This window comes from Carcharodon carcharias, chromosome X (assembly GCF_017639515.1).
Source record: "Carcharodon carcharias isolate sCarCar2 chromosome X, sCarCar2.pri, whole genome shotgun sequence".
NCBI classification, from domain to species: Eukaryota; Metazoa; Chordata; class Chondrichthyes; order Lamniformes; family Lamnidae; genus Carcharodon; species Carcharodon carcharias.
Window position 1 is genome coordinate 23,224,346 of NC_054507.1, and position 23,815 is coordinate 23,248,160.

The 23,815-nt window shown below is 62.6% G+C and overlaps 1 protein-coding gene across 1 annotated transcript in view; it reads right to left on the bottom strand.

Annotated features, from left to right (window-relative positions):
* The window catches only part of LOC121273232 (electroneutral sodium bicarbonate exchanger 1-like), a 595,872-nt gene that overhangs the window by 81,521 nt on the left and 490,536 nt on the right, over window positions 1–23,815 (bottom strand). The window contains exon 20 of the mRNA XM_041180250.1: window positions 9,680–9,686. Within this exon, the coding sequence (XP_041036184.1) occupies window positions 9,680–9,686 (7 nt within the window). The remainder of the gene's footprint in view (window positions 1–9,679; window positions 9,687–23,815) is intronic.

A 23,815-nucleotide genomic window follows, 5' to 3' on the forward strand; every position in this document is an offset into this window, starting at 1 on the left:
GGCACAGACAGGGCTGCACTGTACCTGGACAGACTGGTGTGGGGCGCAGGGAGGGCTGCACCGTACCCAGAGAGACTGGTGTGGGGCACAGACAGGGCTGCATTGTACCCAGAGAGACTGGTGTGGGGCACAGGCAGTGCTGCACTGCACCCAGAGAGACTGGATGGGGCACAGGCAGGGCTGCATTGTACCCAGAGAGACTGGTGTGGGGCGCAGGCAGGGCTGCACTGTACCCAGAGAGAGTGGTGTGGGGTGGAGGCAGGGTTGCACTGTACCCAGAGTGACGGGTGTGGGGCAAAGACAGGGCTGCATTGTACCCAGAGAGACTGGTGAGAGGCGCATGCAGGACTGCAATGTACCCAGAGAGACTGGCGTGAGGTGCAGGCATGGCTGCATTGTACCCAGAGAGACTGGTGTGGGGCGCAGGCAGGGCAGCACCGTACCCAGAGAGACTCTTGTGGGGCACAGAAAGGGCTGCACTGTACCTGGACAGACTGGTGTGGAGCACAGGCAGGGCTGCATTGTACCCAGAGAGACTGGTGTGAGGCGCAGGCAGTGCTGCACTGTACCCAGAGAGACTGGTGTGGGGCGCAGGCAGGGCTGCACTGTACCCAGAGAGACTGGTTTGGGGAACAGGCAGGGCTGCACTGTACCTGGACAGACTGGTGTGGGGCGCAGCAGGGCTGCACCATACCCAGAGAGACTGGACTGGGGCACAGGCAGGGCTGCACTGTACCTGGACAGACTGGTGTGGGGCGCAGGCAGGGCAGCACCATACCCAGAGAGAATGGCGTGGGACGCAGGCAGGGCTGCATTGTATCAAGAGAGACTGTTGAGGGGCGCAGGCAGGGCTGCATTGTACCCAGAGAGAATGGTGTGGGGCGCAGGCAGGGCTGCATTGTACCCAGAGTGACTGGTGTGGGGCGCAGGCAGGGCTGCATTGTACCCAGAGAGACTGGTGTGGGGCGCATGAAGGGCTGCACCGTACCCAGAGAGACTGGTGTGGGGCACAGGCAGGGCAGCATTGTACCCAGAGAGACTGGTGTGGGGTGCAGGCAGTGCTGCATTGTACCCAGAGAGACTGGTGTAGGGTGCAGGCAGGGCTGCATTGTACCTGGACAGACTGGTGTGGAGCGCAGGCAGGGCTGCACCGTACCCAGAAAGACTGGTGTGAGGCGCAGGCAGGGCTGCATTGTACCCGGAGAGACTGGTGTGACGCGCAGGCAGTGCTGCACCGTACCCAGAGAGATTGGTGTGAGGCGCAGGCAGGGCTGCACTGTACCCAGAGAGACTGGTGTGGGGTGGAGGCAGGGTTGCACTGTACCCAGAGTGACGGGTGTGGGGCACAGACAGGGCTGCATTGTACCCAGAGAGACTGGTGAGAGGCGCATGCAGGACTGCAATGTACCCAGAGAGACTGGCGTGAGGTGCAGGCATGGCTGCATTGTACCCAGAGTGACTGGTGTGGGGAAAAGGCAGGGCTGCACTGTACCTGGACAGACTGGTGTGGGGCGCAGGCAGGGCAGCACCATACCCAGAGAGAATGGCGTGGGACGCAGGCAGGGCTGCATTGTATCAAGAGAGACTGTTGAGGGGCGCAGGCAGGGCTGCATTGTACCCAGAGAGAATGGTGTGGGGCGCAGGCAGGGCTGCATTGTACCCAGAGAGACTGGTGTGGGGCGCAGGCAGAGCTGCATTGTACCCAGAGAGAATGGTGTGCGGCGCATGAACGGCTGCACCATACCCAGAGAGACTGGTGTGGGGCGCAGGCAGGGCTGCATTGTACGCAGAGACACTGTTGTGGGGCGCAGGCAGGGCTGCATTGTACCCAGAGAGACTGGTGTGGGGTGCAGTCAGGGCTGCATTGTACCCAGAGAGACTGGTGTGGGGCACAGGCAGGGCTGCACTGTACCCAGAGAGACTGGTGTGGGGTGCAGGCAGGGCTGCATTGTACCCTGAGAGACTGGTGTGGGGCGCAGGCAGGGCTGCACCACACCCAGAGAGACTGGTGTGGGGCACAGACAGGGCTGCACTGTACCGGGACAGACTGGTGTGGGGCACAAACAGAGCTGCATTGTAACCAGAGAGACTGGTGTGGGGCGCAGGCAGGGCAGCATTGTACCCAGAGAGACTGGTGTGAGGCGCAAGCAGTGCTGCACTGTACCTGGACACACTGGTTTGGGGCGCAGGCAGGGCTGCACCGTACCCAGAGAGACTGGTGTGGGCCACAGGCAGTTCTGCACTGTACCTGGACAGACTGGTGTGGGGCGCAGGCAGGGCTGCACCGTACCCAGAGAGACTGTTGTGGGGCGCAGGCAGTGCTGCACCGTACCCAGACAGACTGGTGTGAGGCGCAGGCAGCGCTGCATTGTACACAGAGAGACTGGTGTGCGGCGCATGAACGGCTGCACCATACCCAGAGAGACTGGTGTGGGGCGCAGGCAGGGCTGCATTGTACCCAGAGAGACTGTTGTGGGGCGCAGGCAGGGCTGCATTGTACCCAGAGAGACTGTTGTGGGGTGCAGTCAGGGCTGCACTGTACCCAGAGAGACTGGTGTGGGGCACAGGCAGGGCTGCACTGTACCCAGAGAGACTGGTGTGGGGCGCAGGCAGGGCTGCATTGTACCCAGAGAGACTGGTGTGGGGCGCAGGCAGGGCTGCACCACACCCAGAGAGACTGGTGTGGGGCACAGACAGGGCTGCACTGTACCGGGACAGAGTGGTGTGGGACACAAACAGAGCTGCATTGTAACCAGAGAGACTGATGTGGGGCGCAGGCAGGGCAGCATTGTACCCAGAGAGACTGGTGTGAGGCGCAAGCAGTGCTGCACTGTACCTGGACACACTGGTGTGGGGCGCAGGCAGGGCTGCACCGTACCCAGAGAGACTGGTGTGGGCCACAGGCAGTTCTGCACTGTACCTGGACAGACTGGTGTGGGTCACGGCAGGGCTGCATTGTACCCAGAAAGACTATGTGGTGTACAGGCAGGGCTGCACTGTACCCAGAGCGTCTGGTGTGGTGCGCAGGCAGTCCTGCACCATACCCAGAGAGACTGGTGAGGGGCACAGACAGGGCTGCACCGTACCCAGGGAGACTGGTGTGAGGCGCAGGCAATGCTGCACCGTACCCAGAGAGACTGGTGTGAGGCGCAGGCAGGGCTGTATTGTACCCAGAAAAAATGGTGTGGGGCGCAGACAGGGCTGCACTGTACCTGGACAGACTGGTGTGGGGCACAGACAGGGCTGCACCGTACCTGGACAGACTGGTGTGGGGTGCAGGCAGGGCTGCACGGTACCCATAGAGACTGGTGAGGGGCGCAGGCAGGGGTGCATTGTACTTCGACGGACTGGTGTGGACTGCAGGCAGGGCTGCAGCATACCCAGAAAGACTGCTGTGGGGCACAGACAGTGCTGCACTGTACCGGGACAGAGTGGTGTGGGGCACAGACAGGGCTGCATTGTAACCAGAGAGACTGGTGTGGGGCGCAGGCAGGGCTGCATTGTACCCAGAGAGACTGGTGTGAGGCGCAAGCAGTGCTGCACTGTACCTGGACAGACTGGTGTGGGGCGCAGGCAGGGCTGCACCGTACCCAGAGAGACTGGTGTGGGGCACAGGAAGTGCTGCACTGTACCTGGACAGACTGGTGTGGGGCGCAGGCAGGGCTGCACCATACCCAGAGAGACTGGTGTGGGGCACAGACAGGGCTGCACTGTACCTGGACAGACTGGTGTGAGGCGCAGACGGGGCTACACTGTACCTGGACAGACTGGTGTGGGGCGCAGGCAGGGCTGCACGGTACCCAGAGAGACTGGTGTGGGGCACAGGCAGGGCTGCACTGTACCTGGACAGACTGGTGTGGGGCGCAGGCAGGGCTGCACCATACCCAGAGAGACTGGTGTGGGGCACAGACAGGGCTGCATTGTACCCAGAGAGACGGGTGTGGGGCACAGGCAGTGCTGCACTGTACCCAGAGAGACTGGTGTGGGGCACAGGCAGGGCTGCATTGTACCCAGAGAGACTGGTGTGGGGCGCAGGCAGGGCTGCACTGTACCTGGAGAGACTGGTGTGGGGTGGAGTCAGGGCTGCACTGTACCCAGAGAGACTGGTGTGGGGCACAGACAGGGCTGCATTGTACCCATAGAGACTGGCGTGAGCTGCAGGCAATGCTGCACTGTACCCAGAGAGACTGGTGTGGGGCACAGAAAGGGCTGCACTGTACCTGGACAGACTGGTGTGGAGCACAGACAGGGCTGCACTGTACCGGGACAGACTGGTGTGGGGCACAGACAGGGCTGCACTGTACCGGGACAGAGTGGTGTGGGGCACAAACAGGGCTGCATTGTAACCAGAGAAACTGGTGTGGGGCGCAGGCAGGGCAGCATTGTACCCAGAGAGACTGGTGTGAGGCGCAAGCAGTGCTGCACTGTACCTGGACACACTGGTGTGGGGCGCAGGCAGGGCTGCACCGTACCCAGAGAGACTGGTGTGAGGCGCAAGCAGTGCTGCACTGTACCTGGACACACTGGTGTGGGGCGCAGGCAGGGCTGCACCGTACCCAGAGAGACTGGTGTGAGGCGCAAGCAGTGCTGCACTGTACCTGGACACACTGGTGTGGGGCGCAGGCAGGGCTGCACCGTACCCAGAGAGACTGGTGTGGGGCACAGGCAGGGCTACACTGTACCTGGAGAGACTGGTGCGGGGTGCAGGCAGGGCTGCATTGTACCTGGGCAGACTGGTGTGGGGCGCAGCCAGGGCTGCACTGTACCTGGACAGACTGGTGTGGCGCGCAGGCAGGGCTGCATTGTACCCAGAGAGACCATGTGGGGTACAGGCAGGGCTGCACTGTACCCAGAGCGTCTGGTGTGGTGCGCAGGCAGTCCTGCACCATACCCAGAGAGACTGGTGAGGGGCACAGACAGGGCTGCACCGTACCCAGAGAGACTAGAGTGGGGCACAGGCAGTGCTGCACCGTACCCAAAGAGACTGGTGTGAGGCGCAGGCAATGCTGCACCGTACCCAGAGAGTCTGGTGTGAGGCGCAGGCAGGGCTGCATTGTACTTGGACGGACTGGTGTGGAGCGCACGCAGGGCTGCACCGTACCCAGAGAGACTGGTGTGGGGCGCAGGCAGGGCTGCACTGTACCTGGACAGACTGGTGTGAGGCGCAGGCAGGGCTGCACTGTACCCAGAGAGACTGGTGTGAGGCGCAGACAGGGCTGCACTGTACCCAGAGAGACTGGTTTGGGGGCGCAGGCAGGGCTACACTGTACCTGGACAGACTGCTGTGAGGCGCAGACAGGGCTGCACTGTACCCAGAGAGACTGTTGTGGGGCGCAGGCAGGGCTGCATTGTACCCAGAGAGACTGGTGTGGGGCGCAGGCAGGGCTGCATTGTACCTGGACAGACTGGTGTGGGGGGCAGACAGGGCTGCATTGTACCCAGAGAGACTGGTGTAGAGCGTAGGCAGGGCTGCACCATACCCAGAGAGACTGTTGTGGGGCACAGGCAGGGCTGCATTGTACCCAGAGAGACTGGTGTGAGGCGCAGGCAGGGCTGCATTGTACCCAGAGAGACTGGTGTGGGGCGCAGGCAGGGCTGCATTGTACCCAGATAGACTGGAGTGAGGCGCAGGCAGGGCTGCAGTGTACCCAGAGAGACTGGTTTGGGGCGCATGAAGGGCTGCACCGTACCCAGACAGACTGGTGTGGGGCGCAGGCAGGGCTGCACCATACCCAGACAGACTGCTGTGGGGCACAGACAGGGCTGCACTGTGCCAGGACAGAGTGGTGTGGGGCACAGACAGGGCTGCATTGTAACCAGAGAGACTGGTGTGGAGCGCAGGCAGGGAAGCATTGTACCCAGAGAGACTGGTGTGAGGCGCAAGCAGTGCTGCACTGTCCCTGGACACACTGGTGTGGGGCGCAGGCAGGGCTGCACCGTACCCAGAGAGACTGGTGTGGGGCACAGGAAGTGCTGCACTGTACCTGGACAGACTGGTGTGGGGCGCAGGCAGGGCTGCACCGTACCCAGAGAGACTGGTGTGGGGCACAGGCAGTGCTGCACCGTACCCAGAGAGACTGGTGTGAGGCGCAGGCAGTTCTGCACCGTACCCAGAGAGACTGGTGTGAGGCGCAGGCAGGGCTGCATTGTACCCAGAGAGTCTGGTGAGGGGCGCAGGCAGGGCTGCATTGTACCCAGAGAGACTGGTGTGGGGCGCAGGCAGGGCTGCACCGTACCCAGAGAGACTGGTGTGGGGGGCAGGCAGGGCTGCACTGTACCTGGACAGACTGGTGGGAGGCGCAGACAGGGCTACACGGTACCTGGACAGACTGGTGTGGGGCGCAGGCAGGGTTGCATTTTACCCAGAGAGACTGGTGTGGGGCGCAGGCAGGGTTGCATTGTACCCAGAGAGACTGGTGTGGGGCACAGACAGGGCTGCACTGTACCTGGACAGACTGGTGTGGGGCGCAGGCAGGGCTGCACGGTACCCAGAGAGACTGGTGTGGGGTGCAGGCAGGGTTGCATTGTACCCAGAGAGACTGGTGTGGGGCGCAGGCAGGGTTGCATTGTACCCAGAGAGACTGGTGTGGGGCACAGACAGGGCTGCACTGTACCCAGAGAGACTGGTGTGGGGCACAGGCAGGGCTGCATTGTACCCAGAGAGACTGGTGTGGGGCGCAGGCAGGGCTGCACTGTACCCAGAGAGACTGGTGTGGGGTGGAGGCAGGGCTGCACTGTACCCAGAGAGACTGGTGTGGGGCACAGACAGGGCTGCATTGTACCCAGAGAGACTGGTGTGAGGTGCAGGCATGGCTGCATTGTACCCAGAGAGACTGGTGTGGGGCGCAGGCAGGGCAGCACCATACCCAGAGAGACTGGTGTGGGGCACAGAAAGGGCTGCACTGTACCTGGACAGACTGGTGTGGGGCACAGACAGGGCTGCACTGTACCGGGACAGACTGGTGTGGGGCACAAACAGGGCTGCATTGTAACCAGAGAAACTGGCGTGGGGCGCAGGCAGTGCTGCACTGTACCTGGACAGACTGGTGTGGGGCGCAGGCAGGGCTGCATTGTACCCAGAGAGACCATGTGGGGTACAGGCAGGGCTGCACTGTACCCAGAGCGTCTGGTGTGGTGCGCAGGCAGTCCTGCACCATACCCAGAGAGACAGGTGAGGGGCACAGACAGGGCTGCACCGTACCCAGAGAGACTAGAGTGGGGCACAGGCAGTGCTGCACCGTACCCAAAGAGACTGGTGTGAGGCGCAGGCAATGCTGCACCGTACCCAGAGAGTCTGGTGTGAGGCGCAGGCAGGGCTGCACCGTACCCAGAGAGACTGGTGTGAGGCGCAGGCAGGGCTGCATTGTACCCAGAGAGTCTGGTGAGGGGCGCAGGCAGGGGTGCATTGTACTTGGACGGACTGGTGTGGAGCGCACGCAGGGCTGCACCGTACCCAGAGAGACTGGTTTGGGGGCGCAGGCAGGGCTGCACCCTACCCAGAGAGACTGGTTTGGGGGCGCAGGCAGGGCTACACTGTACCTGGACAGACTGGTGTGAGGCGCAGACAGGGCTGCACTGTACCGAGAGAGACCGGATTGGGGCACAGTCAGGGCTGCACTGTACCCAGAGAGACTGTTGTGGGGCGCAGGCAGGGCTGCATTGTACCCAGAGAGACTGGTGTGGGGCGCAGGCAGGGCTGCACTGTACCCAGAGAGACTGGTGTGGGGGGCAGACAGGGCTGCATTGTACCCAGAGAGACTGGTGTGGAGCGTAGGCAGGGCTGCACCATACCCAGAGTGACTGTTGTGGGGCACAGGCAGGGCTGCATTGTACCCAGAGAGACTGGTGTGAGGCGCAGGCAGGGCTGCATTGTACCCAGAGAGACTGGTGTGGGGCGCAGGCAGGGCTGCATTGTACCCAGATCGACTGGAGTGAGGCGCAGGCAGGGCTGCATTGTACCCAGAGAGACTGGTTTGGGGCGCATGAAGGGCTGCACCGTACCCAGACAGACTGGTGTGGGGCACAGGCAGGGCTGCACCAAACCCAGACAGACTGCTGTGGGGCACAGACAGGGCTGCATTGTAACCAGAGAGACTGGTGTGAGGCGCAAGCAGTGCTGCACTGTAACTGGACACACTGGTGTGGGGCGCAGGCAGGGCTGCACCGTACCCAGAGAGACTGGTGTGGGGCACAGGCAGGGCTGCACTGTACCTGGACAGACTGGTGTGGGGTGCAGGCAGTGCTGCACTGTACCTGGACAGACTGGTGTGGGGCACAGGCAGGGCTGCATTGTAACCAGAGAGACTATGTGGGGCACAGGCAGGGCTGCACTGTACCCAGAGCGACTGGAGTGGTGCGCAGGCAGTCCTGCACCATACCCAGAGAGACTGGTGTGGGGCACAGACAGGGCTGCACCGCACCCAGAGAGACTGGTGTGGGGCACAGGCAGTGTTGCACCGTACCCAGAGAGACTGGTGTGAGGCGCGGGCAGTGCTGCACCGTACCCAGAGAGTCTGGTGTGAGGCGCAGGCAGGGCTGCACCGTACCCAGAGAGACTGGTGTGGGGGGCAGGCAGGGCTACACTGTACCTGGACAGACTGGTGTGGGGCGCAGGCAGGGCTGCACGGTACCCAGAGAGACTGGTGTGGGGTGCAGGCAGGGTTGCATTGTACCCAGAGAGACTGGTGTGGGGCACAGGCAGGGCTGCACCGTGCCCACAGAGACTGATGTGGGGCGCAGCAGGGCTGCACCATACCCAGAGAGACTGGTGTGGGGCGCAGGCAGGGCAGCACCATACCCAGAGAGAATGGCGTGGGACGCAGGCAGGGCTGCATTGTATCAAGAGAGACTGTTGAGGGGCGCAGGCAGGGCTGCATTGTACCCAGAGAGACTGGTGTGGGGCGCAGGCAGGGCTGCATTGTACCCAGAGTGACTGGTGTGGGGCGCAGGCAGGGCTGCATTGTACCCAGAGAGACTGGTGTGGGGCGCATGAAGGGCTGCACCGTACCCAGAGAGACTGGTGTGGGGCACAGGCAGGGCAGCATTGTACCCAGAGAGACTGGTGTGGGGTGCAGGCAGTGTTGCATTGTACCCAGAGAGACTGATGTAGGGCACAGACAGGGCTGCACTGTACCTGGACAAACTGGTGTGAGGCGCAGGCAGGGCTGCATTGTACCTGGACAGACTGGTGTGGAGCGCAGGCAGGGATGCACCGTACCCAGAAAGACTGGTATGAGGCGCAGGCAGGGCTGCATTGTACCCAGAGAGACTGGAGTGAGGCGCAGGCAGGGCTGCATTGTACCCAGAGAGACTGGTGTGCGGCGCATGAACGGCTGCACCATACCCAGAGAGACTGGTGTGGGGCGCAGGCAGGGCTGCACTGTACCCAGACAGAGTGGTGTGGGGCGCAGGCAAGGCTGCATTGTACCCAGAGAGACAGGTGTGGGGCGCAGGCAGGGCTGCACCACACCCAGAGAGACTGGTGTGGGGCGCAGGCAGGGCTGCACTGTACCCAGAGAGACTGGTGTGGGGCACAGGCAGGGCTGCACCGTACCCAGGGAGACTGGTGTGGGGCACAGGCAGTGCTGCACCGTACCCAGAGAGACTGGTGTGAGGCGCAGGCAATGCTGCACCGTACCCAGAGAGACTGGTGTGGGGCGCACGCAGGGCTGCACCGTACGCAGAGACTGGTGTGGGGCGCAGGCAGGGAAGCATTGTACCCAGAGAGACTGGTGTGGGGCGCAGGCAGTGCTGCATTGTACCCAGAGAGACGGGTGTGGGGTGCAGGCAGGGCTGCATTGTACCTAGAGAGACTGGTGTGGGGAGCAGGCAGGGCTGCATTGTACCCAGAGAGACTGGTATGTGGCACAGACAGGGCTGCATTGTACCCAGGGAGACTGGTGTGAGGCGCAGACAGGGCTGCACTATACCTGGACAGACTGGTGTGGGGCGCCGGCAGGGCGGCACTGCACCTGGACAGACTGGTGTGGGGCACAGACAGGGCTGCACCGTACCTGGACAGACTGGTGTGGGGCGCAGCCAGGGCTGCACGGTACCCCGAGATACTGGTGAGGGGCGCAGGCAGGGGTGCATTGTACTTGGATGGACTGGTGTGGTGTGCAGGCAGGGCTGCAGCATACCCAGAGAGACTGGTGTGGGGCACAGGCAGGGCTGCACTGTACCTGGACAGACTGGTGTGAGGCGCAGGCAGGGCTGCAACATACCCAGAGAGACTGGTGTGGGGCACAGGCAGGGCTGTATTGTACCCAGAGAGACTGTTGTGGGGCGCAGGCAGGGCTGCATTATACCCAGAGAGACTGGTGTGGGGCGCAGGCAGGGCTGCATTGTACCCAGAGAGACTGGTGTGGGGCGCAGGCAGGGCTGCATTGTACCCAGATAGACTGGAGTGAGGTGCAGGCAGGGCTTCATTGTACCCAGAGAGACTGGTTTGGGGCGCATGAAGGGCTGCACCGTACCCAGACAGACTGGTGTGGGGCGCAGGCAGGGGTGCACTGTACCCAGAGAGACTGCTGTGGGGCACAGACAGGGCTGCACTGTACCGGGACAGAGTGGTGTGGGGCACAAACAGGGCTGCCTTGTAACCAGAGAGACTGGTGTGGGGCGCAGGCAGGGCTGCACTGTACCTGGACAGACTGGTGTGGGGGACAGGCAGGGCTGCATTGTACCCAGAGAGACTATGTGGGGCACAGGCAGGGCTGCACTGTACCCAGAGAGACTGGTGTGGGGCACAGGCAGTGCTGCACCGTACCCACAGAGACTGGTGTGAGGCGCAGGCAGTGCTGCACCGTACCCAGAGAGACTGGTGTGGGGCGCAGGCAGGGCTGCATTGTACCCAGAGAGTCTGGTGAGGGGCGCAGGCAGGGCTGCACTGTACCTGGACAGACTGGTGTGAGGTGCAGACAGGGCTACACTGTACCAGGACCGACTGGTGTGGGGCGCAGGCAGGGCTGCACGGTACCCAGAGAGACAGGTGTGGGGCGCAGGCAGGGTTGCACTGTACCCAGAGAGACTGGTGTGGGGCACAGATAGGGCTGCACTCTACCTGGACAGACTGGTGTGGGGCGCAGGCAGGGCTGCACCATACCCAGAGAGACTGGTGTGGGGCACAGACAGGGCTGCATTGTACCCAGAGAGACTGGTGTGGGGCACAGGCAGTGCTGCACTGCACCCAGAGAGACTGGTGTGGGGCGTAGGCAGGGCTGCACCAAACCCAGAGAGACTGGTGTGTGGCACAGGCAGGGCTGCACTGTACCTGGACAGACTGGTGTGGGGCACAGGCTGGGCAGCATTGTACCCAGAGAGACTGGTGTGGGGCGCAGGCAGGGCTGCATTGTACCCAGAGACACTGGGGTGGGGCACAGGCAGTGTTGCACCGAACCCAGAGAGACTGGTGTGAGAGGCAGGCAGTGCTGCACCGTACGCAGAGAGACTGGTGTGAGGCGCAGGCAGGGCTGCATTGTACCCAGACAGACTAGTGTGGGGCGCAGGCAGGGCTGAACTGTACCTGGACAGACTGTTGTGGGGCGCAGGCAGTGCTGCACTGTACCCAGAGAGACTGGTGTGGAGCGCAAGCAGGGCTGAACTGTACCTGGACAGACTGGTGTGGGGCGTAGGCAGGGCTGCACCATACCCAGAGAGACTGGTGTGGGGCACAGGCAGGGCTGCATTATACCTGGACAGACTGGTGTGGGGCGCAGGCAGGGCTGAATTGTACCCAGAGAGACTGGTGTGGGGCACAGGCAGGGCTGCATTGTACCCAGAGAGACTGGTGTGGGGCGCAGGCAGGGCTGCATTGTACCCAGAGAGATTGGTGTGGGGCACAGGCAGGGCTGCACCACACCCAGAGAGACTGGTGTGGGGCACAGGCAGGGCTGCACTGTACCTGGACAGACTGGTGTGGGGCACAGGCAGGGCTGAACCATACCTAGAGAGACTGCTGTGGGACATAGACAGGGCTGCACTGTACCGGGACAGACTGGTGTGAGGCGCAGGCAGTGCTGCATTGTAACCAGAGAGACTGGTGTGGGGCGCAGGCAGGGCTGCACTGTACCTGGACAGACTGGTGTGGGGCACAGGCAGGGCTGAACCATACCAAGAGAGACTGGTGTGGGGCGCAGGCAGGGCAGCATTTTACCCAGAGAGACTGGTGTGAGGCGCAAGAAGTGCTGCACTGTACCTGGACACACTGGTGTGGGGCGCAGGCAGGGCTGCACCGTACCCAGAGAGACTGGTGTGGGCCACAGGCAGTTCTGCACTGTACCTGGACAGACTGGTGTGGGGCGCAACCAGGGCTGCACCGTACCCAGAGAGACTGGTGTGGGGCGCAGGCAGTGCTGCACTGTACCTGGACAGACTGGTGTGGGGTGCAGGCAGGGCTGCATTGTACCCAGAGAGACTATGTGGGGTACAGGCAGGGCTGCACTGTACCCAGAGTGTCTGGTGTGGTGCGCAGGCAGTCCTGCACCATACCCAGAGAGACTGGTGGGGGGCACAGACAGGGCTGCACCGTACCCAGAGAGACTGGTGTGGGGCACAGGCAGTGCTGCACCGTACCCAGAGAGACTGGTGTGAGGCGCAGGCAGGGCTGCATTGTACCCAGAAAGACTGGTGTGGGTAGCAGACAGGGCTGCACTGTACCTGGACAGACTGGTGTGAGGCGCAGGCAGGGCGGCACTGTACCTGGACAGACTGGTGTGGGGCGCAGGCAGGGCTGCATTGTACCCAGAGAGACTGGTTTGGGGCGCATGAAGGGCTGCACCGTACCCAGACAGACTGGTGTGGGGCGCAGGCAGGGCTGCACTGTACCCAGAGAGACTGCTGTGGGGCACAGACAGGGCTGCACTGTACCGGGACAGAGAGGTGTGGGGCACAGACAGGGCTGCACTGTACCTGGACAGACTGGTGAGGGGCACAGGCAGGGCTGCACTGTACCCAGAGAGTCTGGTGTGGGCCACAGGCAGTTCTGCACTGTACCTGGACAGACTGGTGTGGGGCACAGGCAGGGCTGCATTGTACCCAGAGAGACTATGTGGGGCACAGGCAGGGCTGCACTGTACCCAGAGCGACTGGTGTGGTGCGCAGGCAGGGCTGCATTGTACCCAGAGAGACTGGTGTGGGGCACAGGCAGTGCTGCACCGTACCCACAGAGACTGGTGTGAGGCGCAGGCAGTGCTGCACCGTACCCAGAGAGACTGGTGTGAGGAGCAGGCAGGGCTGCATTGTACCCAGAGAGTCTGGTGAGGGGCGCAGGCAGGGCAGCACCATACCCAGAGAGACTGGTGTGGGGCACAGGCAGGGCTGCATTGTACCCAGAGAGACTGGTGTGGGGCACAGGCAGGGTTGGACTGTACCCAAAAAGACTGGTGTAGGGTGGAGGCAGGGCTGCACTGTACCCAGAGAGACGGGTGTGGGGCACAGACAGGGCTGCATTGTACCCAGAGAGACTGGTGAGAGGCGCATGCAGGACTGCAATGTACACAGAGAGACTGGCGTGAGGTGCAGGCATGGCTGCAGTGTACCCAGAGAGACTGGTGTGGGGCACAGAGAGGGCTGCACTGTACCTGGACAGACTGGTGTGGGGCCCAGGCAGGGCTGCACCATACCCAGAGAGACTGGTGTGGGACACAGACAGGGCTGCACTGTACCGGGACAGAGTGGTGTGGGGCACAAACAGGGCTGCCTTGTAACCAGAGAGACTGGTGTGGGGCGCAGGCAGGGCTGCACTGTACCTGGACAGACTGGTGTGGGGGACAGGCAGGGCTGCATTGTACCCAGAGAGACTATGTGGGGCACAGGCAGGGCTGCACTGTACCCAGAGAGACTGGTGTGGGGCACAGGCAGTGCTGCACCGTACCCACAGAGACTGGTTTGAGGCGCAGGCAGTGCTGCACCGTACCCAGAGAGACTGGTGTGGGGCGCAGGCAGGGCTGCATTGTACCCAGAGAGTCTGGTGAGGGGCGCAGGCAGGGCTGCACTGTACCTGGACAGACTGGTGTGAGGTGCAGACAGGGCTACACTGTACCAGGACCGACTGGTGTGGGGCGCAGGCAGGGCTGCACGGTACCCAGAGAGACAGGTGTGGGGCGCAGGCAGGGTTGCACTGTACCCAGAGAGACTGGTGTGGGGCACAGATAGGGCTGCACTCTACCTGGACAGACTGGTGTGGGGCGCAGGCAGGGCTGCACCATACCCAGAGAGACTGGTGTGGGGCACAGACAGGGCTGCATTGTACCCAGAGAGACTGGTGTGGGGCACAGGCAGTGCTGCACTGCACCCAGAGAGACTGGTGTGGGGCGTAGGCAGGGCTGCACCAAACCCAGAGAGACTGGTGTGTGGCACAGGCAGGGCTGCACTGTACCTGGACAGACTGGTGTGGGGCACAGGCTGGGCAGCATTGTACCCAGAGAGACTGGTGTGGGGCGCAGGCAGGGCTGCATTGTACCCAGAGACACTGGGGTGGGGCACAGGCAGTGTTGCACCGAACCCAGAGAGACTGGTGTGAGAGGCAGGCAGTGCTGCACCGTACGCACAGAGACTGGTGTGAGGCGCAGGCAGGGCTGCATTGTACCCAGACAGACTAGTGTGGGGCGCAGGCAGGGCTGAACTGTACCTGGACAGACTGTTGTGGGGCGCAGGCAGTGCTGCACTGTACCCAGAGAGACTGGTGTGGAGCGCAAGCAGGGCTGAACTGTACCTGGACAGACTGGTGTGGGGCGTAGGCAGGGCTGCACCATACCCAGAGAGACTGGTGTGGGGCACAGGCAGGGCTGCATTATACCTGGACAGACTGGTGTGGGGCGCAGGCAGGGCTGAATTGTACCCAGAGAGACTGGTGTGGGGCACAGGCAGGGCTGCATTGTACCCAGAGAGACTGGTGTGGGGCGCAGGCAGGGCTGCATTGTACCCAGAGAGATTGGTGTGGGGCACAGGCAGGGCTGCACCACACCCAGAGAGACTGGTGTGGGGCACAGGCAGGGCTGCACTGTACCTGGACAGACTGGTGTGGGGCACAGGCAGGGCTGAACCATACCTAGAGAGACTGCTGTGGGACATAGACAGGGCTGCACTGTACCGGGACAGACTGGTGTGAGGCGCAGGCAGTGCTGCATTGTAACCAGAGAGACTGGTGTGGGGCGCAGGCAGGGCTGCACTGTACCTGGACAGACTGGTGTGGGGCACAGGCAGGGCTGAACCATACCTAGAGAGACTGGTGTGGGGCGCAGGCAGGGCAGCATTTTACCCAGAGAGACTGGTGTGAGGCGCAAGAAGTGCTGCACTGTACCTGGACACACTGGTGTGGGGCGCAGGCAGGGCTGCACCGTACCCAGAGAGACTGGTGTGGGCCACAGGCAGTTCTGCACTGTACCTGGACAGACTGGTGTGGGGCGCAACCAGGGCTGCACCGTACCCAGAGAGACTGGTGTGGGGCGCAGGCAGTGCTGCACTGTACCTGGACAGACTGGTGTGGGGTGCAGGCAGGGCTGCATTGTACCCAGAGAGACTATGTGGGGTACAGGCAGGGCTGCACTGTACCCAGAGTGTCTGGTGTGGTGCGCAGGCAGTCCTGCACCATACCCAGAGAGACTGGTGGGGGGCACAGGCAGTGCTGCACCGTACCCAGAGAGACTGGTGTGAGGCGCAGGCAGGGCTGCATTGTACCCAGAAAGACTGGTGTGGGTAGCAGACAGGGCTGCACTGTACCTGGACAGACTGGTGTGAGGCGCAGGCAGGGCGGCACTGTACCTGGACAGACTGGTGTGGGGCGCAGGCAGGGCTGCATTGTACCCAGAGAGACTGGTTTGGGGCGCATGAAGGGCTGCACCGTACCCAGACAGACTGGTGTGGGGCGCAGGCAGGGCTGCACTGTACCCAGAGAGACTGCTGTGGGGCACAGACAGGGCTGCACTGTACCGGGACAGAGAGGTGTGGGGCACAGACAGGGCTGCACTGTACCTGGACAGACTGGTGAGGGGCACAGGCAGGGCTGCACTGTACCCAGAGAGTCTGGTGTGGGCCACAGGCAGTTCTGCACTGTACCTGGACAGACTGGTGTGGGGCGCAGGCAGGGCTGCACTGTACCTGGACAGACTGGTGTGGGGCACAGGCAGGGCTGCATTGTACCCAGAGAGACTATGTGGGGCACAGGCAGGGCTGCACTGTACCCAGAGCGACTGGTGTGGTGCGCAGGCAGGGCTGCATTGTACCCAGAGAGACTGGTGTGGGGCACAGGCAGTGCTGCACCGTACCCACAGAGACTGGTGTGAGGCGCAGGCAGTGCTGCACCGTACCCAGAGAGACTGGTGTGAGGAGCAGGCAGGGCTGCATTATACCCAGAGAGTCTGGTGAGGGGCGCAGGCAGGGCAGCACCATACCCAGAGAGACTGGTGTGGGGCACAGGCAGGGCTGCATTGTACCCAGAGAGACTGGTGTGGGGCACAGGCAGGGTTGGACTGTACCCAAAAAGACTGGTGTGGGGTGGAGGCAGGGCTGCACTGTACCCAGAGAGACGGGTGTGGGGCACAGACAGGGCTGCATTGTACCCAGAGAGACTGGTGAGAGGCGCATGCAGGACTGCAATGTACACAGAGAGACTGGCGTGAGGTGCAGGCATGGCTGCAGTGTACCCAGAGAGACTGGTGTGGGGCACAGAGAGGGCTGCACTGTACCTGGACAGACTGGTGTGGGGCGCAGGCAGGGCTGCACCATACCCAGAGAGACTGGTGTGGGACACAGACAGGGCTGCATTGTACCCAGAGAGACTGGTGTGGTGTACAGGCAGTGCTGCACTGTACCCAGAGAGACAGGTGTGGGGCACAGGCAGGGCTGCATTGTACCCAGAGAGACTGGTGTGGGGCGCAGGCAGTGCTGCACTGTACCCAGAGAGACTGGTGTGGGGTGGAGGCAGGGCTGCACTGTACCCAGAGAGACTGGTGTGGGGCACAGACAGGGCTGCATTGTACCCAGAGAGACTGGTGAGAGGCGCATGCAGGACTGCACTGTACCCAGAGAGACTGGTGTGGGGCGCAGACAGGGCAGCACCATACCCAGAGAGACTGGTGTGGGGCACAGAAAGGGCTGCACTGTACCTGGACAGACTGGTGTGGAGCACAGGCAGGGCTGCATTGTACCCAGAGAGACTGGTGTGAGGCGCAGGCAGTGCTGCACTGTACCTAGACAGACTGGTGTGGGGCGCAGCAGGGCTGCACCGTACCCAGAGAGACTGGTTTGGGGAACAGGCAGGGCTGCACTGTACCTGGACAGACTGGTGTGTGGCGCAGCAGGGCTGCACCATACCCAGAGAGACTGGTTTGGGGCACAGGCAGGGCTGCACTGTACCTGGACAGACTGGTGTGGGGCGCAGGCAGGGCAGCATTGTATCAAGAGAGACTGTTGAGGGGCGCAGGCAGGGCTGCATTGTACCCAGAGAGAATGGTGTGGGGCGCAGGCAGGGCTGCATTGTACCCAGAGTGACTGGTGTGGGGCGCAGGCAGGGCTGCATTGTACCCAGAGAGACTGGTGTGGGGCGCATGAAGGGCTGCACCGTACCCAGAGAGACTGGTGTGGGGCACAGGCAGGGCAGCATTGCACCCAGAGAGACTGGTGTAGGGTGCAGGCAGTGCTGCATTGTACCTGGACAGACTGGTGTGGAGTGCAGGCAGGGCTGCACCGCACCCAGAAAGACTGGTATGAGGCGCAGGCAGGGCTGCATTGTACCCAGAGAGACTGGTGTGAGGCGCAGGCAGTGCTGCACCGTACCTAGAGAGACTGCTGTGAGGCGCAGGCAGGGCTGCATTGCACCCAGAGAGATTGGTGTGGGGCGCAGGCAGGGCTGCAACACACCCAGAGAGACTGGTGTGCGGCACAGGCAGGTCTGCACTGTACCTGGACAGACTGGTGTGGGGCACAGGCAGGGCTGCACCATACCTAGAGAGACTGGTGTGGGGCACAGAAAGGGCTGCACTGTACCGGGACAGAGTGGTGTGGGGCACAGACAGGGCTGCATTGTAACCAGAGGGACTGGTGTGGGGCGCAGGCAGGGCAGCATTTTACCCAGAGAGACTGGTGTGAGGCGCAAGCAGTGCTGCACTGTACCTGGACACACTGGTGTGGGGCGCAACCAGGGCTGCACCGTACCCAGAGAGACTGGTGTGGGGCGCAGGCAGTGCTGCACTGTACCTGGACAGACTGGTGTGGGGCGCAGGCAGGGCTGCATTGTACCCAGAGAGACTATGTGGGGTACAGGCAGGGCTGCACTGTACCCAGAGCGTCTGGTGTGGTGCGCAGGCAGTCCTGCACCATACCCAGAGACACTGGTGAGGGGCACAGACAGGGCTGCACCGTACCCAGAGAGACTGGTGTGGGGCACAGGCAGTGCTGCACCGTACCCAGAGAGACTGGTGTGAGACGAAGGCAATGCTGCATCGTACCCAGAGAGACTGGTGTGAGGCGCAGGCAGGGCTGCATTGTACCCAGAAAGACTGGTGTGGGTCTCAGACAGGGCTGCACTGTACCTGGACAGACTGGTGTGAGGCGCAGGCAGGGAGGCACATTACCTGGACAGACTGGTGTGGGGCACAGACAGGGCTGCACCGTACCTGGACAGACAGTTGTGGGGCGCAGGCAGGGCTGCACGGTACCCAGAGATACTGGTGAGGGGCGCAGGCAGGGCTGCAGCATACCCAGAGAGACTGGTGTGGGGCACAGGCAGGGCTGCACTGTACCTGGACAGACTGGTGTGGGGCGCAGGCAGGGCTGCACCATACCCAGAGAGACTGGTGTGGGGCACAGGCAGGGCTGTATTGTACCCAGAGAGACTGTGGTGGGGCACAGGCAGGGCTGCACTGTACCCAGAGAGACTGGTGTGGGGCGCAGGCAGGGCTGCATTGTACCCAGAGAGACTGGTGTGGGGCGCAGGCAGGGCTGCATTGTACCCAGATAGACTGGAGTGATCGCAGGCAGGGCTGCATTGTACCCAGAGAGACTGGTTTGGGGCCCCTGAAGGGCTGCACCGTACCCAGACAGACTGGTGTGGGGCGCAGGCAGGGCTGCACTGTACCCAGAGAGACTGCTGTGGGGCACAGACATGGCTGCAGTGTACCGGGACAGAGTGGTGTGGGGCACAGACAGGGCTGCATTGTAACCAGAGAGACTTATGTGGGGCACAGGCAGGGCTGCAATGTACCCAGAGAGACAGGTGTGGGGCGCAGCCAGGGCTGCACTGTACTCAGAGAGACTGGTGTGAGGCGCAAGCAGTGCTGCACTGTACCTGGACACACTGGTGTGGGGCGCAGGCAGGGCTGCACCGTACCCAGAGAGACTGGTGTGGGGCACAGGAAGTGCTGCACTGTACCTGGACAGACTGGTGTGGGGCGCAGGCAGGGCTGCACTGTACCTGGACAGACTGGTGTGGGGCACAGGCAGGGCTGCATTGTACCCAGAGAGACTATGTGGGGCACAGGCAGGGCTGCACTGTACCCAGAGCGACTGGTGTGGTGCGCAGGCAGTCCTGCACCATACCCAGAGAGACTGGTGTGGGGCACAGACAGGGCTGCACCACACCCAGAGAGACTGGTGAGGGGCACAGGCAGTGCTGCACTGTACCCAGAGAGACTGGTGTGAGGCGCAGACAGGGCTGCACTGTACCCAGAGCGACTGGTGTGGTGCGCAGGCAGTCCTGCACCATACCCAGAGAGACTGGTGTGGGGCACAGACAGGGCTGCACCACACCCAGAGAGACTGGTGAGTGGCGCAGGCAGGGCTGCATTGTACCCAGAGAGTCTGGTGAGGGGCGCAGGCAGGGCTGCACTGTACCTGGACAGACTGGTGTGGGGCGCAGGCAGGGCTGCACGGTACCCAGAGAGACTGGTGTGGGGCGCAGGCAGGGTTGCATTGTACCCAGAGAGACTGGTGTGGGGCACAGACAGGGCTGCATTGTACCCAGAGAGACTGGAGTGGGGAGCAGGCAGGGCTGCACTGTACCTGGACAGACTGGTTTGGGGCGCAGGCAGGGCTGCACCATACCCAGAGAGACTGGTGTGGGGCACAGGCAGTGCTGCACTGTACCTGGACAGACTGGTGTGGGGCGCAGGCAGGGCTGCACCATACCCAGAGAGACTGGTGTGGGGCACAGACAGGGCTGCATTGTACCCAGAGAGATTAGTGTGGGGTGGAGGCAGGGCTGCACTGTACCCAGAGAGACGGGTGTGGGGCACAGACAGGGCTGCATTGTACCCAGAGAGACTGGTGAGAGGCGCATGCAGGACTGCAATGTACACAGAGAGACTGGCGTGAGGTGCAGGCATGGCTGCATTGTACCCAGAGAGACTGGTGTGGGGCGCAGGCAGGGCAGCACCGTACCCAGAGAGACTGGTGTGGGGCACAGAAAGGGCTGCACTGTACCTGGACAGACTGGTGTGGGGCGCAGGCAGGGCTGCATTGTACCCAGAGAGACTGGTTTGGGGCACAGGCAGGGCTGCACTGTACCTGAACAGACTGGTGTGGGGCGCAGGCAGGGCAGCACCATACCCAGAGAGACTGGGGTGGGGCGAAGGCAGGGCTGCATTGTATCAAGAGAGACTGTTGAGGGGCGCAGACAGGACTGCATTGTACCCAGAGAAAATGGTGTGGGGCGCAGGCAGGGCTGCATTGTACCCAGAGTGACTGGTGTGGGGCGCAGGCAGGGCAGCATTGTACCCAGAGAGACTGGTGTAGGGTGCAGGCAGGGCTGCATTGTACCTGGACAGACTGGTGTGGAGCGCAGGCAGGGCTGCACCGCACCCAGAAAGACTGGTATGAGGCGCAGGCAGGGCTGCATTGTACCCAGAGAGACTGGTGTGAGGCGCAGGCAGTGCTGCACCGTACCCAGAGATACTGGTGTGAGGCGCAGGCAGCGCTGCATTGTACCCAGAGAGACTGGTGTGGGGTGCAGGCAGGGCTGCATTGTACCCAGAGAGACTGGAGTGATGCGAAGGCAGGGCTGCATTGTACCCAGAGAGACTGGTGTGTGGCGCATGAACGCCTGCACCATACCCAGAGAGACTGGTGTGGGGCGCAGGCAGGGCTGCATTGTACCCAGAGAGACTGTTGTGGGGCGCAGGCAGGGCTGCATTGTACCCAGAGAGACTGGTGTGGGGTGCAGGCAGGGCTGCATTGCACCCAGAGAGACTGGAGTGGGGCACAGGCAGGGCTGCATTGTACCCAGAGAGACTGTTGTGGGGCGCAGGCAGAGCTGCATTGTACCCAGAGAGACTGGTGTGGGGAGCAGGCAGGGCTGCATTGTACCCAGAGAGACTGGTGTGTGGCACAGACAGGGCTGCATTGTACCCAGGGAGACTGGTGTGAGGCGCAGGTAGGGCTGCATTGTACCCAGAGAGACTGGTATGGGGTGCAGGCAGGGCTGCATTGCACCCAGAGAGACTGGAGTGGGGCACAGGCAGGGCTGCATTGTACCCAGAAAGACTGGTGTGGGGCACAGACAGGGCTGCATTGTACCTGGACAGAGTGGTGTGGGGCACAGACAGGGCTGCATTGTACGCAGAGAGACTGGTGTGGGGCACAGGCAGGGCTGCACTGTAACCAGGGAGACTGGTGTGGTGCGCAGGGAGGGCTGCAATGTACCCAGAGAGACTGGTGTGGGGCGCAGGCAGGGCTGCATTGCACCCAGAGAGACTGGAGTGAGGCGCAGGCACGGCTGCATTGTACCCAGAGAGACTGGTGTGCGGCGCATGAACGGCTGCACCATACCCAGAGAGACGGGTGTGAGGCGCAGGCAGGGCTGCATTGTACCTGGACAGACTGGTGTGGGGCACAGGCTGGGCTGCATTGTAACCAGAGAGACTGGTGTGGTGCGCAGGCAGGGCTGCACTGTACCTGGACAGACTGGTGTGGGGCACAGGCAGGGCTGCACTGTACCTGGACACACTGGTGTGGGGCACAGGCAGGGCTGCACCGTACCCAGAGAGACTGGTGTGGGGCGCAGGCAGGGCTGCATTGTACCCAGAGAGACTATGTGGGGCACAGGCAGGGCTGCACCATACCCAGAGAGACTGGTGTGGGGCACAGACAGGGCTGCACCGCACCCAGAGACACTGGTGTGAGGCACAGGCAGTGCTGCACCGTACCCAGAGAGACTGGTGTGAGGCGCAGGCAGTGCTGCACCGTACCCAGAGAGACTGGTGAGAGGCGCAGGCAGGGCTGCATTGTACCCAGATAGACTGGAGTGAGGCGCAGGCAGGGCTGCATTTTACCCAGAGAGAGTGGTGTGGGGCGCATGAAGGGCTGCACCGTACCCAGAGAGACTGGTGTGGGGCGCAAGCAGCGCTGCACTGTACCCAGAGAGACTGGTGTGGGGCGCAGGCAGGGCTGCATTGTACCCAGAGACACTGGTGTGGGGCGCAGGCAGGGCTTCACTGTACCCAGAGAGACTGGTGTGGGGCGCAGGCAGGGAAGCACCGTAACCAGAGAGACTGGTGTGGGGCGCAGGCAGCGCTGAACTGTACCTGGACAGACTGGTGTGGGGCGCAGGCAGTGCTGCACTGTACCCAGAGAGACTGGCGTGGAGCGCAAGCAGCGCTGAACTGTACCTGGACAGACTGGTGTGGGGCGTAGGCAGGGCTGCACCATACCCAGAGAGACTGGTGTGGGGCACAGGCAGGGCTGCAATGTACCTGGACAGACTGGTGTGAGGCGCAGGCAGGGCTGCACCATACCCAGAGAGACTGGTGTGGGGCACAGGCAGGGCTGCATTGTACCCAGAGAGACTGTTGTGGGGCGCAGGCAGGGCTGCACTGTACCCAGAGAGACTGGCGTGGGGCGCAGGCAGGGCTGCATTGTACCCAGATAGACTGGAGTGAGGCGCAGGCAGGGCTGCATTGTACCCAGAGAGACTGGTTTGGGGCGCATGAAGGGCTGCACCGTACCCAGACAGACTGGTGTGGGGCGCAGGCTGGGCTGCACTGTACCCAGAGAGACTGCTGTGGGGCACAGACAGGGCTGCACTGTACCGGGACAGAATGGTGTGGGGCACAGACAGGGCTGCATTGTAACCAGAGAGACTGATGTGGGGCGCAGGCAGGGCTGCATTGTACCCAGAGAGATTGGTGTGAGGCGCAAGCAGTGCTGCACTGTACCTGGAGAGACTGGTGTGGGGCGCAGGCAGGGCTGCACCGTACCCAGACAGACTGGTGTGGTGCACAGGAAGTGCTGCACTGTACCTGGACAGACTGGTGTGGGGCGCAGGCAGGGCTGCACCATACCCAGAGAGACTGGTGTGGGGCGCAGGCAGGGCTGCACTGTACCTGGACAGACTGGTGTGGGGCACACGCAGGGCTGCATTGTACCCAGAGAGACTATGTGGGGCACAGGCAGGGCTGCACTGTACCCAGAGCGACTGGTGTGGTGCGCAGGCAGTCCTGCACCGTACCCAGAGAGACTGGTGTGGGGCACAGAAAGGGCTGCACTGTACCTGGACAGACTGGTGTGGGGCGCAGGCAGGGCTGCATTGTACCCAGAGAGACTGGTTTGGGGCACAGGCAGGGCTGCACTGTACCTGAACAGACTGGTGTGGGGCGCAGGCAGGGCAGCACCATACCCAGAGAGACTGGGGTGGGGCGAAGGCAGGGCTGCATTGTATCAAGAGAGACTGTTGAGGGGCGCAGGCAGGACTGCATTGTACCCAGAGAAAATGGTGTGGGGCGCAGGCAGGGCTGCATTGTACCCAGAGTGACTGGTGTGGGGCGCAGGCAGGGCAGCATTGTACCCAGAGAGACTGGTGTAGGGTGCAGGCAGGGCTGCATTG